Source organism: Bombus bifarius, unplaced genomic scaffold (genome assembly GCF_011952205.1).
Source record: "Bombus bifarius isolate JDL3187 unplaced genomic scaffold, Bbif_JDL3187 scf7180000008502, whole genome shotgun sequence".
Lineage (NCBI taxonomy): Eukaryota > Metazoa > Arthropoda > Insecta > Hymenoptera > Apidae > Bombus > Bombus bifarius.
Genome location: NW_022884690.1, coordinates 90465 through 106191, shown reverse-complemented (window position 1 = coordinate 106191; position 15727 = coordinate 90465). Strand labels below are relative to the sequence as shown.

At 41.3% G+C, this 15727-nt stretch overlaps 3 protein-coding genes across 3 annotated transcripts; all 3 read right to left on the bottom strand.

The window, feature by feature from the left end:
* Nucleotides 1-1523: 1523 nt before the first annotated feature.
* Nucleotides 1524-4833, bottom strand: LOC117213151 (the record flags this gene model as incomplete). Its single annotated transcript, XM_033458501.1, has 3 exons — nucleotides 4312-4833; nucleotides 3774-3981; nucleotides 1524-3596 (listed from the first exon to the last, which is right to left on the bottom strand). Coding segments are annotated over exons 1-3 (2803 nt in total), but the record flags the coding sequence as incomplete, so codon positions are not given.
* Nucleotides 4834-4857: 24 nt separating this feature from the next.
* LOC117213150 lies at nucleotides 4858-6249 on the bottom strand. Its single transcript, XM_033458500.1, has 2 exons — nucleotides 6011-6249; nucleotides 4858-5851 (listed from the first exon to the last, which is right to left on the bottom strand). Exons 1-2 carry the CDS (start codon nucleotides 6247-6249, stop codon nucleotides 4858-4860), a joined length of 1233 nt encoding a protein of 410 aa, XP_033314391.1.
* A 2961-nt stretch (nucleotides 6250-9210) lies between these two features.
* Nucleotides 9211-14183, bottom strand: LOC117213146 (phospholipase B1, membrane-associated-like). Its single transcript, XM_033458496.1, has 7 exons — nucleotides 13919-14183; nucleotides 12937-13032; nucleotides 12330-12541; nucleotides 12050-12226; nucleotides 11604-11899; nucleotides 9452-9630; nucleotides 9211-9373 (listed from the first exon to the last, which is right to left on the bottom strand). The coding sequence occupies exons 1-7, from the start codon at nucleotides 14046-14048 to the stop codon at nucleotides 9228-9230; spliced, it is 1236 nt and encodes a 411-aa protein (XP_033314387.1). The 5' UTR covers nucleotides 14049-14183; the 3' UTR covers nucleotides 9211-9227.
* Between the last annotated feature and the right edge of the window lie 1544 nt (nucleotides 14184-15727).

The following is a 15727-nucleotide window of genomic DNA, read 5'->3' as shown; positions in this document are numbered from 1 at the left end:
CCTAAATTTCGCAACTAGAGAGTAAAATAGAAGTAGAAACGACTCTATTCCTGAAGCCAGTGACAATAAAGAGTTAAACGTGGCAAACGTAGAAAAGAATAATGCGAGTGAAAGAGGATGAGAAAGAGGGACTGGGAGTTGAAGTGTTTGGCAACGTATAAAATATGGGCAAATTTTCTTACTTTTAATTTGTAATGAATAGAACTTTCAAAAATTGTTTGTTAGATGTTTTCAATCAAAATGATAAAAAGCACGATACAATTCCTAGCACATTTGCTTATGCTAAAAGATATTTAATGCTCATTGGTAAGTAAATATAATTGAAATTACGCCGTGTGTTACGACCGTTCGCGGAGAGACGTGATCGCGAGATAGCACGTCAACGAGAGTTGTAAATTCTCGCTACGATCATGTTAATCGACGCCGCGAAATAGTCGTTCCCCTGTTTCGTTTAGGATAACAGAGGTGGTTTAATGAATATAGCACTGTGTTAACACTAATAAATTAACGTTTATTTCAACAACTTATTAACTAGAAAGATATAAGTGGAACAACAAAAGAAATGTAACTACGTAATGCGCGATATAAGATATGTATTGACTGTTTAGCTTCTCGAAACGTTCTGCCCGCCCTTCGATTTGTTGATTTTTTCTGGAAGGCGACCCCCACTACGTTCGGATCACGCCACATTCGTTTACGCCAGATAAAATAACGGCCACGAATCGACGCGTCTGGAGGTCGCTCCGCTTAATGAACCATGCGCTTGCCACTACAATGTTTATTTGCCGGGCAGCCGCGACGATCCGTCCGCGACATTATAGTGCCGCGACCGACAGTTAAGAATATGATCTATGGCAAGCCGCATGGCGTAACATTCTCCCCCCGTTGAGAGGGTACCGATCAAATTAGCGAGATGTGGTTGAAGTTCCTATCTTAGTTCGTCTCGGTGGCTAGTTGTTCGGGTTTCTCGAGATCGGGTTGAATTGGCAGTGGGACAAGCCTTTTGACGGCCCGATCCAAAACGCTCTTTGCCGTCTGAACTGTAGCTGTCCGGATGACACCATCGGCGCCTGGATGAACCTTGATAACTCGGCCCAGAGGCCAATGCATGGAGGGAACGTTGTCCTCTCTGAGGATGACGATTGTGCCTTTTTGGATGCCGTGTCCACCCTTGCTCCACTTATTGCGGTTGGTTAACTCGTTCAAATACTCCTTATGCCAGCGGTTCCAAAAATGCTGTTTAAGCTGTTGGGTATGCTGCCATCTGGAGAGTCGGTTCGATGGAATGTCTCTGAAATCTCGATCACGTAAGCACATTAGTGAATCGCCAATGAGAAAATGTCCGGGAGTGAGGACTAGGAGATCATTTGGATCGGTGGAGATAGGAGTTAGCGGGCGGGAATTGAGGACTGCTTCTATTTCTATGATAAGAGTATTCAATTGTTCAGAGGTGAGTAACTCGTTGCCGGCTACACGCCTGAGGTGGCGTTTAAATGACTTCACCGCTGCTTCCCATAACCCACCGAAATGCGGTGAATGAGGGGGAATGAAGCGCCATTCGATTTGTTTGTCGGCTAAAAATGCGGTTACTTTTTCCTTGTGATCGTCCGATTGTAATAAATCGTGAAGCTCTCGTAATTCGTTGCTTGCTCCTCTGAAGTTGGTACCGTTATCAGAATGGATGGTGGAGCAATACCCTCGTCGAGCGATAAATCTGCGAAGAGCGGCGATGAAGGCTTCGCTAGTGAGATCGTCAACGAGCTCGATGTGTACCGCTTTAATTGCTAGGCATACGAAAATGGCTACGTATACCTTTATCTGACGACGGTTACGATCTCGTTTTTCCTTGATGTGGAACGGCCCGCAGTAATCGACGCCGACGTTTGTGAATGGGCGAGATTCCGTTACTCGCGCCTCCGGCAGATTACCCATCACGAATTCTACCGGCGGTGGTTGAGCGCGGCAGCAGCGGACGCAGCCTTTGATCGCCCGCCATACTTGACTTCGACCGTCGATGGGCCAGTATCTTTGTCTTACTGCGTATAACGTAGCCTGCGTTCCGGAATGCATGTGGATCTTGTGCTCGTGTTCTATGATGCGTGTTGTAACGAATGACTTGGGTAATACTATGGGATGTTTCTGGGCGAAGGTCATCGACGAATGACTGAGTCGACCCCCGACTCGCAATATTCCTTCCTTGTCTATGAACGGATTGAGTCGCGTGAGCTTACCCTTTATCGCCGCGTTCCGATCTTTTTGGAGTGTACGAATTTCCTCGGAGAAATGGATGTTTTGCAACAATTTTATCAGCTTATTGTGCGTTATGCGTAATTCGGTAACGGTTAGGGGTGCCGCTCGGTTCCTTTTCTGTCTCCAACGGAGGCAACGAGCTATGATTCGTATCAACTTGGGCCAGGATGAATACCTTTGCAACAAACTGTAATCGGCGGGGTTTGCGGACAGACAAATCGCCCCTTTCTGCTCCGGTACTTCAATTTGCGGTGTTAGCGCCCATGTCGGCCAATAGCCTTCCGACTGGTAGAGCCATGCAGGACCGTGCTGCCAGATGGTTGGGCGCAGAAACTCTTCGGGTGTTTGGCCGCGTGATATTAAGTCCGCGAGATTGTCGTCGGTAGGAACGTGGCGCCAATCGCGGATGCTGGTTTTTGTTTGAATTTCGGAGACTCTGTTAGCGACGAATGTTTTAAGGGTGTGAGGTGATGTATTGAGCCAATGGAGGACGATAGTGGAATCGGTCCAATAGATAGTTCGAGTAATTTTGTGTGATATGGCTTGTTGTACTGTCGACATCAGAGACGTAAGAAGGAGTGCTCCGCTCAGCTCGAGCCGAGGAATGGTCTGGCACTTGAGTGGGGCGACTTTCGATTTTGCGGTTAAAAGTTGGGTCCAAACACGGCCGTTGATGTTAAGGGTTCGGAGATAAACACAGGCTCCGTAAGCCTTTTCGCTGGCATCGCAGAAACCATGCAGTTCAATTTCCATTGCGGACTCGATTATTGCTTTGCGTGGGAACCTGACGTTGTTTAATAAGGGTAATTGGGCATAGTACCTTTCCCACTCTGTATGTAACTCGATCGGAAGTGATTCATCCCAATCGATTTTCGACGACCATATTCGTTGAAGTAGCATCTTGGCCCGAACAATCACCGGTGCGAGCAGACCGAGCGGATCGTAAATTTTTGCAATCTCCGAGCTGATGATTCGTTTCGTGACTCGGGAGGGCGTGGGTTTGACTTCGACCGAGTAAAGAATAGAGTCGTCGGATGAATTCCAAAACACCCCCAGCGTCTTCAAGGTTTGCGAGTCGCCCAAAAAATGTTGGTGATTTGTTTCTTCTAAGGAAAGTCCGTGTAATAAGTCATTATCGTTTGACGCCCATTTTCGTATGTTTAAGCCGGCCAGTTGAAGTAAATTGGTGAGTTCTGTTCTGAGCGTGAGGGCTTCGTCCTTCGTTTCAGCTCCGGTGAGAGCGTCGTCGACGTAGAAATCCCGCTGCAGTACCTGTGCTGCACGTGGAAATCGATGTCCTTCGTCCTCTGCCAGTTGCTTGAGGCACCGAATAGCTAGATACGGTGCTGCGGATAAACCGAACGTTACAGTGTTAAGCTCATATGTTTCTGTTTCTCCACTCGCGCTGCGCCATAATATCCTTTGATATTTCCGATCCTCTGGTCGTACGAGGAATTGCCGATACATTTTCTCGATGTCGCCAGTGAGTACGTATTGATGAGCGCGGAATCTAATTAATATACAAAATAAATCTTCCTGTAACTTGGGTCCTGTGTAAAGTGTATCGTTTAGGGAGGTTCCGGTAGTGCTTGGTGCCGATCCGTCGAAAACTACACGGAGTTTGGTGGTTTGACTCGATGCTTTGGTCACGCCATGATGGGGTAAATAGTATCCGTTGTCGTCGGAGTGGTTGTCATTGACCTTCGTCATGTGTCCCAACGCCAGGTATTCCTGTATTACCGTTCGATATTCTGATTCGAAGCGTTTGTCGTGCTGGAATCGGCGATTGAGTGAGGCGAGTCGTTTACTCGCCAGCGTTTTAGAGGATCCGAGTGACTGAAGCTGATCGTTCAAAGGTAGAGCGACGATGTATCGTCCTTCGCTGGTGCGTCGGGTGTGGGCTTGGAAGTGTTCTTCGCATCGTCGATCTGCCTCTGAGATATGTTTAATTGAGGGTCCTTCATCGATTTCCCAAAACCGCGCGAGGTCTGCTTGTACGGTCGTCGTGGATGTGTGAAATATGTTTGTCGCGGTTTGGGAAGTTGGACTCCCCCCGATTACCCATCCGAATCGCGTCTTTTGCAGACGCAGTCCAGGCTCGTCTGGCTGCGTGAGGTTGACTTGTCCCACACACATCGACGCGAGTGTTGAACCTGAGCTTAGTAGTACATCTATCGGAGCTGGTAAATGAAATCGTGGATCGGCCAATTTGAGACTTTTTGGTATCTCAAGTGTCGAACGATCGATGGGTTCGCTGGGAATGAAGGTTGATATGGTTGGAATGACAAGGAACGTTAATGTCCGCGTGTATGTACCGTCAGTGGAAGTGATCGTGGTCGTGATGTGTCGCTTAGAAGTCGTTGTCAAGGTATCTAGAGCTCCGATCGGGACCGAACATTTGTTTTGCCTTATCTTTAGCGATTTTGCTAATTCCTCGGTAATGAAATTCATACTGGATCCGGTGTCGAGCAACGCTCGACAACGGATTGGTTGCTGTTTATCATTCAAAATGTTAATCTGCGCTGTGATGACTAGATCATTGAACAGTAATTCGGATGCTATTGATCTGATATGTTCGGTCATCAACGGAGTCGTCGATCGTCGGCGTCATTGGTTGTGTGTTCGTTTGTCAATGGGCGGTGGACTTGGAGACGCGGCTGTTCGTGGTGTTTCCGATCTGTGGTCTGTTGTGTGCCTTTTGCGACGAGTGAGTGATACGTAGGGTGGCAAAGAAGGTGTTGTGGATCGGCTATTTGATGGGGAAGATTTCGGGCTGGACGTGCTGGAACGAGATCCTGAATGGCGTTTTGTCCTATGCAGCATTGTATGATGTCGTTCTCCGCATACGCGACATGATCCTGCGAAACAATGCTGCGTTGTGTGCCCTTTCCCGAGGCAGTTGACGCATAGTGATGCTCTTTTGACCTCCCGAATGCGTTCGCGAAGGGATTTGGTTTTGAAGGTGTCACATCTCCAAATGGGGTGTGGTCCTTGACAGGTGGGGCATGTTGGAGTAACCTGTGTCGCCGTAAGTGCATGCCCTCGTGATGCGCGTTGACGGACCGGAGTAGTTTGTTCCGGTGATTCTCTTGTTTGTCTGACCCTGGTGATCGGTCTGGAGCTTCGTGCTAATCTCTCTAGGAAGTTTAGTAAATGAATGTACGGAGGCACCTCGTTATTGGGCAGCGTCATTTCCCATTGCTTTTGGATACTTAGTGGTATTTTCGAGAGGATGAGGCTGTTGAGCGTAGCACTGGTATCGAGGTAGGATTCTCCTAATTTGTTCAATGCATATATGTGTTGTTTAAATGTGTGGACTAAGCGCCTTAATTCCGTTGGAGATTCCTTGGTTATCCTTGGATAATCAATTATTGCCATGCAGTGACTGAAAGCTGTGTATCGTGTACATTCGAAACTCTCCTTGAGAACGGCTATAGCCTGACTGTAGTTTACATTACTAAGGGGTAACGCGTTTAAACAATCGGCTGCTTCTCCTTGCAGGGCGGACTGCAGGTAATGGAATTTTTGTATGTCAGTGAGACTAGGATTTTTATCGCTTGTGGAGGAAAAGGTATCATAAAACGTGTTCCATTTTTCTAAGCTTCCGTCAAAAGTAGGGAGCCGAAGATCTGGTAATTTAATGGATATCGGATTTAAACTTGCGGATGATGCACAGGTTGGAAGGTTTATGGATGTCGACGGCGAAGCTGTTTGCGCGTTCCTCAGAAGATTTTGTAGCCTTGTGTCTACCGCGACGTACTGGTCCCTTATTTCGAAGCCGCGTGCTTGTTCCTCCTCGTCTAATACTTCTAATTCGAGTTGGATCGCTTCGAATTGACTCGCAACTTCGGTCAGTTGTTTCTCGTAATTCGTTAATAAGGAGTTTTGCTGACTGTCGGATTGCTCGTACTCGTCCAGTCGGTTCGATAAGTATGTGAATCGGCCGCTACAATAGCCTCGTCTCCGACGCAGGGAGATGAGTTGGTCTTCGCTCGTCATCGTTGCCGAGGATAGGAGATGGTCGAAATAAGGAACGAGCTTACCTTACTGTCGTGCGGCGTGAGGTCGCGTGTATGTTTGGTGAGGAACGCCTTGTTCCTTCCTGACGGCCACTCGTTCGGTTGTATTGTTAAGTTGTGAAATTCGTTGCGTTGATGATTGTCCAGCTGCGACGGAAGGCTGCGTGGTTACGTTCCTTTGCCAATGGGATGTGTTTCTTCGAAGATGACGCGCCTGACGTCACTGGTTTCGCTGTAGTGGATGCTCCTGCTCCCGCTGCTGGTTTTGATAAAGTCACGTGGCACTGTGTGGTCACTGGTAAGTGCACTCTTCACTGGCACTTGATCCGGCTCGAAGGACCAAAATATTACGACCGTTCGCGGAGAGACGTGATCGCGAGATAGCACGTCAACGAGAGTTGTAAATTCTCGCTACGATCATGTTAATCGACGCCGCGAAATAGTCGTTCCCCTGTTTCGTTTAGGATAACAGAGGTGGTTTAATGAATATAGCACTGTATTAACACTAATAAATTAAGTTTATTTCAACAACTTATTAATTAGAAAGATATAAATGGAACAACAAAAGAAATGTAACTACGTAATGCGCGATATAAGATATGTATTGACCGTTTGGCTTCTCGAAACGTTCTGCCCGCCCTTCGATTTGTTGGTTTTTTCTGGAAGGCGAGCCCCACTCGTTCGGATCACGCCACATTCGTTTACGCCAGATAAAATAACGGCCACGAATCGACGTTTCTGGAGGTCGCTCTGCTTAATGAACCATGCGCTTGCCACTACAATGTTTATTTGCCGGGCAGCCGCGACGATCCGTCCGCGACATTATAGTGCCGCGACCGACAGTTAAGAATATGATCTATGGCAAGCCGCATGGCGTAACACCGTGTCTGGTCTCATTTTAATCAAAAAGATTTTACAAATACGTTGGTAGAAGTTTAATCTAAAAAAAATTTAAAAGAAACATACGTTATCTCGGTAATATCTTTTTTTTCTATATATATGTCGAGACAACGTCCGAATCTGGGCCCGAGTCGTCCTCGTGGCGGGGGCTTGGGACAGGTAAGGATTCCTCACTGAAGCTATCCATGTTTTTTACACTGAAGTTATTTTTATTGACACACACACAAAATTGTTACAGAGTTGACACAAACTCACAATGATCACACACTCGCGACGCTAGTGACAATGGTCTTAGGTTCGATAACGAATCCGCGGACAACGGGATGGTAGTCGTACGCACTCGTAAAAATCTAAGTCGGATTCTTTGTTAATATTCACTGACCGTAAGACGTTAATCTTTTTGTCGATGAGATCGCAAGAGAGAATGACTTTCCGTCCCGGTGATACCTCAGAGGAAAACTATGACGGGGTGTGTCTAAGGACACGAGATCATCGGATTCGTCGGGGACATCCTACGTTCGGAAAGTAAGGGAAATTGACGTTGCTGCTAATTGGCCAATCTCCATATCGGTAGTTAGAAAAGGATGCTAGCCGCTCTCTAGGGAAGGTTGCTAGTGGGAGACGTCGTTCGTGGAAAAATAGGTCTCTCCTGTCTTCCTGTAACTGGGACAAAGACGGTTTATCTGTTGAAGGATTTTAGGTAACTAGATATTAGTGTTTATAACGGTCCTCGGGCTAGCCGATCACGTACTGAGGAGACGCGTCGGCATCTGGTAAACATCCTGCCCGGAGAATAGGATCTGCGTGTGGCGAGCTACGGGACAGAAACCGTTGGAATGTTTACTGCCACGTGCCGCTACAAATCTTTCTTTTAAGGAGAGCTATAGGGTTACTCAATGCCTTTGTTAGACGGAGAGTTCGTCCCGTTGACCGCGGCTACGTTCGGCGACTAATTGTCGCCTTGAGCCCAAGCTCATTGTCACAAGTCTCAAACAAATACAATTGGGTAGAATGACGGCAAATCGTTTAATTACAACTGTAGATTTTAATTACAATGTTTTTATGGATTTTCCCGAAGTTTCAGAGGGAAGGCACCGGTGTCCTCTTATCTCCGACATATATATTTACGCGGAGGAAATTCGCACGGACACCAGGCCGCTTCTGGGGAAAGCGGCGTGGTAGTGTCGGACTCCAACCGACTAAAACCTCCACGATGACCGTCCCGGCTGCCATCGAGAGAGGCCCGGGAACCGGTGCGAGCGACACAACAGCCCCCCCCTCCGCGCGCTGATGGAGCGGTATGTGGCCATATCACATTGCGCCTCCTCGCCTGAGCAACCGTGACCGGTTCCCCTACCAGACTGCTTGGCGGCCCCGAGGCGCTGAGCTGCCAGCTCCAAAGCCCGAACCTCACCGGGGGGCGCAGCGAGCCCAGCGCGCTTCGCCAACGCCACATGGAGTTCCCAGGCGATCACCCATCCAAATCTCGGTAATATCTGACATTCGGTCATGTTACACTAGCTAGAAAAATTTACCGATTGTCCAGCTGCACAAATTGTAAAATACAAATTATGATTTAATGACGATTATGTGAATATGAAAAGTAGATTCTTTTTCTTTCCTGGAGATCTCCTTCCTTCTTTCATTTCGGGATTCATGCGCGACTCACGCTCAAAACATATCAATGATATGCTATATACGTATATACTTTAAACAAAAGCGAAAGGGGAAATAAGCAACTAGCTAACTAAAGCGAAAAGATAGGAAAAGCGAAACATCTTCGAAAAAGCTGAATTTTGCGTTGATTTTGAACGTCCATTGGTCAACGTATTATTAATTTTCTTTATTACCTTTATTCGCAAAGAACTTAAATTATAAGATCAATATGACAATGACTGAAATACCACAGTAAAAATTAAATATTGTTATGGATCCAACATTGGTTGTTATTTTTGAACATCTGCTGATTATAATTTTCATCATTTTTAAATAGGCAAATACGAAGATTATAATACATCTTCCACTTACAGAAACTGTTCTAAATTTCTCTAACCATCCTTAAGTTTCGTTGTTCTGTGAATTTTTATACGTCATCAAGAACGGTCTTTCCGGAGCAGGACACAGAAATTTTTTAAATAGCGAAGTGAAAGCGCCACTCTTGTTACCAACTGGTTCCAACAAATTGTTCCACAGATTATTCGCATCTTGGGAAACACAAAACATTTTTGATTATCAACGTAACACTCATGAAATAATTGTATAGTTTCATCTGTTAAACTCACATAGTGCATGTAGTTTTTGACTCCAATGAAAGCAATCAGCGTTAAGATATGAGAGGTCGGTAAATCCATCCTCGGCAACAGGTATTTTTGCATGTTCCAGAGTCGGTAAAATTACTACGGTGAAGTCATTTCTATGAAATTCTGGATAATTAGCGACTTCTTCGTCAATCTCTTGCCACCTAAAAAAGTGAAACAAACTAGCTTATTCTTCATATGCATATTAAAATATATATCAAACGGTACTTGAAATGTGTTAGGGAAATAATATCGCATAAATGTGAAATAAGAAAAATAAGCTGATTGCAGTGCGAAATGTCGCACCGCGCTGAGACAGAAGTAAAATGCCTTTGTTAGTTACCAAGACTTCGCATTTTTTCAGTATAAACATCTCACATTTTGGCTTCGTAATTACACTCCGTGATCATTTGGATTATCATAGTAACTAAAAGTTCGTAGTTTTTTACAGATTATGTGGAATAATTCACTGTCAAAATTAACGATCTCCGATACACGGTATGGTAATGGAAAGGTGCAACACTTTTTCAAGATAATTAGGGTAAATGCCGCATTCCTAATCGGGATAGACGCCATTGATTTAGTAAAGGCTAGAGGTGAATTTAAACTGTTTCGCACTGAAGGAGAATTGTCGATGATTCATTTACGGAGAGAAAGAAGGATGAAAGTTGGGGTATTTACACCATATTGATACGACACGTTCACGGAATCAGTCGATAGCCCCTTTGCGTTCACGCGTCATTCGAGTAAGGGTCTCGCCGATCTTCGTGATAAGAGAAATGAAATGTTAGAGGTTGTCATGTGTAGGACCTCGTCATGTTTATTGCTACGCGTAAAATCAATCGGCAAACTCGCGCGGGCCGCGAAATCTCAGGAGGCACGTCCTGCGCGTATCTCATTTACCCCACCATCGAACCTTCCGCACGTCTTCCGTGCATGCGCACGAAATGTCGAAAGTGTTGAGTTTATGTTAGCTATCGAAGCGACGACATTTAGAATACCCCCGAACGAGATGATCGCGGTGCATGTATCCATTTTGTATAAACATTGTTTATATGCGCTAGAATATATTAATCACTTATGGTGGCAATGGACTAGAGGAAACATTGATCCTCTCTATTCGAAAATTTAATGGGACGATTTTCGAGTTGCTGTTATGGATTTTAATGAATAAGCAGATTTAACGTCTAACCTATGATTTTTCTTACAAGGATGGTTTATGTTTTCGAATGCCACAATCTTTTTTTCTACGACTTGTACGAGGTAAGCTGCGGATCTATATTCATTCGTGTAAAATAACAAAGCGCGATTCTGTTGTTCTCGATTCTCATCTTATTTTAGCTTCAAGAATCTGTACCGAAACTTACCTGCGGTATCAGACGAGTATCGATACGTTTGTGGTGTTTCAAGTACAGTACTTGTTGGTATCGGTTAGTAAAGAATCAATATCCTGCTTAACTGAACAATAACTAATACCTTTGCCTTTGATATTAATTGATAACAGATTGAAATTCCTAGATCGCTGTCGATAACATCGATAGATATGTGTTATATAAATACGAACTCGTCGTCTGAATAGACGCTCATAATATAAATTTATAAATATACTTATCAGTGTTTTTCATCCAAAATGGAGCCCGACATTGCCCGAGTCGTCAATAAGATCTTAATGTGAATTGAAATCAAAGATGATGAATCTATGTCGTTCTCTAATAACTCTTTTCAATAAAGTTATTCACCAACATATAACAAGAATGACATACGCATAAAATAAAATAAAAGTTAAGGTAATCGGATTATAGAGATTATTTGCAGGTCGCAGCGATGTGTTTATAGACATACAACAGTAGATGAGTGGACACACCATGCAGACACAAACGTTGCCTTATAAGTCAAATTCAACATAGTAGTAGCAGCAGCTTTCTCTAAATATTTCGGTAACTAAGTGAGTTTACCCCCTATAGGAAAAATGTTGAGTTTCACAACATACTTAAGCTTCATTAAAATGGGAATAGTAGCCCCTTTTATGTATAATTACTAAGATTAAATATAAAGTATGATATAACAAAATTCTTGTAAGTGTTTAATCCTCAAGCACAAAATATTTAAAAAGTTAAATTCGGAAAATTATACAAACCTCTCAATTAATTCATAATATGCCGGTCTTTGATCCCTAAATTGTAAAGCAAACATACATGAGCATTCAATCATGGATGACACATAGCACCGCAATGACTCTCTTCCTTTGTGTGCAGCAACCAGTTCCTTTAAGTGAGGTGGTGGTATAAGAGCAACAAAAGTTCTTGGTAAATTGTCTCTTAATATTCTAAGAGTATGAATTAAATCTATTTTGTGATCATTTAACATAGACCATGGAGATGTTGCACACGTATTAATGCAAAAATCATTACTTCCAATCATCAACGAAATCAACTGGAAAACATAAAAATGTAGGTACTATTGCTTAAACGATTAAATATTAAATGCAATTATAATTTTTAATTAAAGAAAGAAAAAGTTGTCCAATTTCACACTAGCATATACATATATGTATATAATTATTTTGTCTAGGAACATACGAACCTTCCAATGTTTGTTGATATCTATCCTCGGGTCATCTTTTATTTTATTAATCAGATATGTCGCCATGAAAGTCATATCTTTAGACATAGCTCCACCTTCGGCGACGTTTAACTGCGCAGCTGGATCAGTACTTATAGCGTCTCCAAGTGAATAACCTATTAATTTAGGATTGAATTCCTGCATATAGAAAAATCGGACTATGAAAGATTTCAGTATTCACATTTATGGCGATAACACAAATCATATGCGTAAACAATGCAGATGTAAGAAATGAACAAACTTTAAGAATATTAGGGAGAGTCAGGTACTGTCGCCAAGTTCCTGGACCACCGATACTGCCTACTATGCCTCTATTTTCAATGTTCACCTCGAACATATAAATCGAAGTAACTCCAGCGCCGATTGTCAAAGAATCGCCCATTGCAGCAATGACATCTATGTCTCCTGGTCTTAAATGGTGAACCGAATGGGGAACTTTCGAAGACCTGCCAGCTAAACAAATTAAAGTAAAGACATTAGAATACATATGAACTTCAAAAGATAAGCATCAATTTTACTATTCTTAAACTACAGTGTGGTGAGGAACTTGTAATGTTACATATGTATCTTAAAAATGATATTAATAGGACAAAATTATGAATGAATTCAAAATCACATTGAAATTCTTGTAGCCACTACAAGTTGTGAAGAACAGCGTTCTTCACTGTAGTTTGCTGCCACAGAAATTTACTGATTGTCTCTAGGATAAATTGTAAAAATTATTGGAAATAAAAGAAATCTGCGATTTAAAATGAATAATGATTTTAAGGAATAAATACGATGATGTAATATTTACAAGTGATACCATGAAGTATTTGATAACAATAATCATAAATTTGGTTAACTACCTGTAACGTTGCAAGGAAAAGGGACGTGTATTGGAATTTCCTTTTGAAAGTTATTTTTATTCCGTAGTTGAGACATTCGATCCTCATTTGTTGTGCCTACGAAATAGTCATTTTAAAACAACTTACAAAAATACTTCATCTGTGATGTAACGTTACACGCGATATGTTAAAACTCCGATCAAGTAATTGCAACGAATGATTTCAAAACTTCTACAAACGATATCGGATTCGTTCTAAATGTTAGACATATAGATGTGTAATCTTGGTACTTGTACCTTACAGTAATAAGAGCATTGTTTTCACTTCTTAAATTTAACGTGCATATTTTAATTGTCTAGAGTTTTAATAGTACGTGAAAACTTTCTTGAGCTACTGTATATTTTCAAGATTTATGCTATAAAGTAAAGGCGTTCAGTGGCGAGGTATCAACTTTTCCCGCGCGCCCCGTCCCTAACCTAACCAAAACCCAATTTGCATCTGAAATCACAATCAGGTTGGTGCCTCTTATACTCGTAGAACAAGACTGACCAGTATTTTAAGAACAAATGGAAATGGTATACGGACACCTTTTGATTTCACTTGTACCTAACAGCTCGTCACTTTTAATACACTTCAGGACTGCTGTTTAGTTTCGTTACGAATTTCGAAATAAGTACTGTTTGCAAAATTCTTCATCTCAAGAACCAGAAGAGGCTACCACAGAATTCATAGCGCATGTTACTTGAAAATATAATCTCTACAATATTTATATGTTAAAAGAAAAATTATCCGTGCTGTGCAAGCTTTTGTCTACTTTTACCGAAAAAAATTTCGTCAACTTATCATTTTATCGCGAAAATATATATATTCACAATGAAACATTAGTCTATGAAAAATAAGATTCACGATATTTCAATTTTCCTCCAAAAAGCATCTCTCTAACCAAAAGAAAATGATATTACTGCATAAAGACGTAACACGAAATAAACTAAAACAGACATACCGAAGGATTGCGTTAACCAATTACGATATCCACGATAGATGTAATTGAGAATCGATTTATCCAAGGCAGTTCTTTGCGACATGGTCAGCACGCATAATTCCAATACAAGGTACAGATACAGCTTCTTCATCGTAAGTTTTCTTGCACAATCAAATGGTCACTTTTAATTTTTCACAGTGATATTTTATTTTTGTTGATTATAAAGACAAAAAAATATAAATTCTTGTGATGACTGCTAACTGTTGCGCGTATTATCGAGGGCCTCGATAGCGCCGCATCCAGTCTTAGCTGTTGCTAGTTAGCGATCGTTACAAATACTGTTCGCACTCGTAAAAGATTTGAATCTGTTATGTGATTATAATGTGAGATAAAATGTATACTTTGATTCAGATACTCCCATCTCAATTATTTTTCTTGCTTATGTATTTGCATTTACGTTGTCAACAAGGTCAGGAAAATTAATAAGTACGGATAGGCAAAGCCTGGGCAATTTTATTTACATATTATATAACATGTATAGACTACCGTTATTTCTTATTGTACTTTAAGCATACTATAAAAATTGTATAACAAAAAAAGAGATTTGAAAGAAAAATTTTTCTCAAGAAAAATGTTACAGATGTTGCTTTCCTTGACTGCATACGTTAAATATGATAAATTCAAGTTAAAATATCTGCCAAATTAATATAGTTTTGGATAAAAATAGGTTAATACTTTTTTATAGAGAATGCCGAACTGGATTAACGTATTAAAAGGCATATGATTTTATTTGAAAAAACAAAACTGACTTTTACATTTTCTCTAAATCTTATTACCACATTTTTTAGTCCTTTAAATCCTAGAATCCTTATGCGAAACATTTTCCCGTATTCTCTGAAATGAAAATAATTAAATGAACGGAGTTAATGCGGAAGATGTTAGTTTCTAGTTCGTTACTGGTTACTAATCACATGTTTATTCGTTGATTGCTTTGCCGAGAATTTCTTTATTTTTTTAACGTAACTTATTTTCTAACAGGGAACGTCATCATTAGACTAATTTATAATAGAAAAATATAATTTTATCATCAATCATTACAGGGTATGGTTTTACGTGAAAAATAATCATTTACGTACCATAACACTAATCGCATATAACAAATATTACAAATATAATTATTACTAAAATTTACTTATGTGCAGCGTTTTTCCATGGACCCCAAATCTCTACAGGACAATTACGGACACAGTATTACTCTAAATCAAACATCAAGCATACCATTCGTGATGAGCTAACAATTTATGTCTATTTAACAAGTCAATGGAAAGAATAAGATATCATAAAAGTCATTGCATCTACAAAGAGTCTACAGCTCTGCTTTCTGCCGAAAATAGCATCTACGTGATCCAATTTCAACGCTTAATTTTCTATTTAAATATTCTCAATATTCTCTACCTATACCATGAGTTTGCACTGCTTGCGATTTAATTACTTTATGTAATTGTATTTTAAATGTCTTTTAGAGGCTTCCGTTAAATGTTTTGTTAAACTAGTTAGTTAAATTAATACAAAGTGTCTAAAATTCATTTACATGTTTATTTATCGTTACAATTTCGTGTCATTTATTTTCATTTAATGCAAAAATTAGGAATATTCATTAATCTTTAATACAATTTATCATCGGTACGCGACTAATTAATTTTATCACGGTTACAGAAAAGAGTATCCTCGTATATACAGACACTCTTATAAAATTCAAATTATACTTAATAAAATTTGCAATTCAGATAGTTCACGCGACAGCGCACGACGTGGCCTAGACCTTCATAA

What these genes read in the sequence shown, in the direction of transcription:
- LOC117213150 (XM_033458500.1), bottom strand. Translation starts at nt 6,249, where the DNA reads ATGACGAGCGAAGACCAACTCATCTCCCTGCGTCGGAGACGAGGCTAT. An exon ending in GGCTTCGAAATAAGGGACCA is followed by an intron (nt 5,852 to 6,010) that starts GTACGTCGCGGT and finishes TTTTGACGGAAG; the next exon opens with CTTAGAAAAATGGAACACGT.
- LOC117213146 (XM_033458496.1), bottom strand. Translation starts at nt 14,048, where the DNA reads ATGAAGAAGCTGTATCTGTACCTTGTATTGGAATTATGCGTGCTGACC. An exon ending in ATATCAACAAACATTGGAAG is followed by an intron (nt 11,900 to 12,049) that starts GTTCGTATGTTC and finishes TATGTTTTCCAG; the next exon opens with TTGATTTCGTTGATGATTGG. An exon ending in TATTATGAATTAATTGAGAG is followed by an intron (nt 9,631 to 11,603) that starts GTTTGTATAATT and finishes TCACTTTTTTAG; the next exon opens with GTGGCAAGAGATTGACGAAG.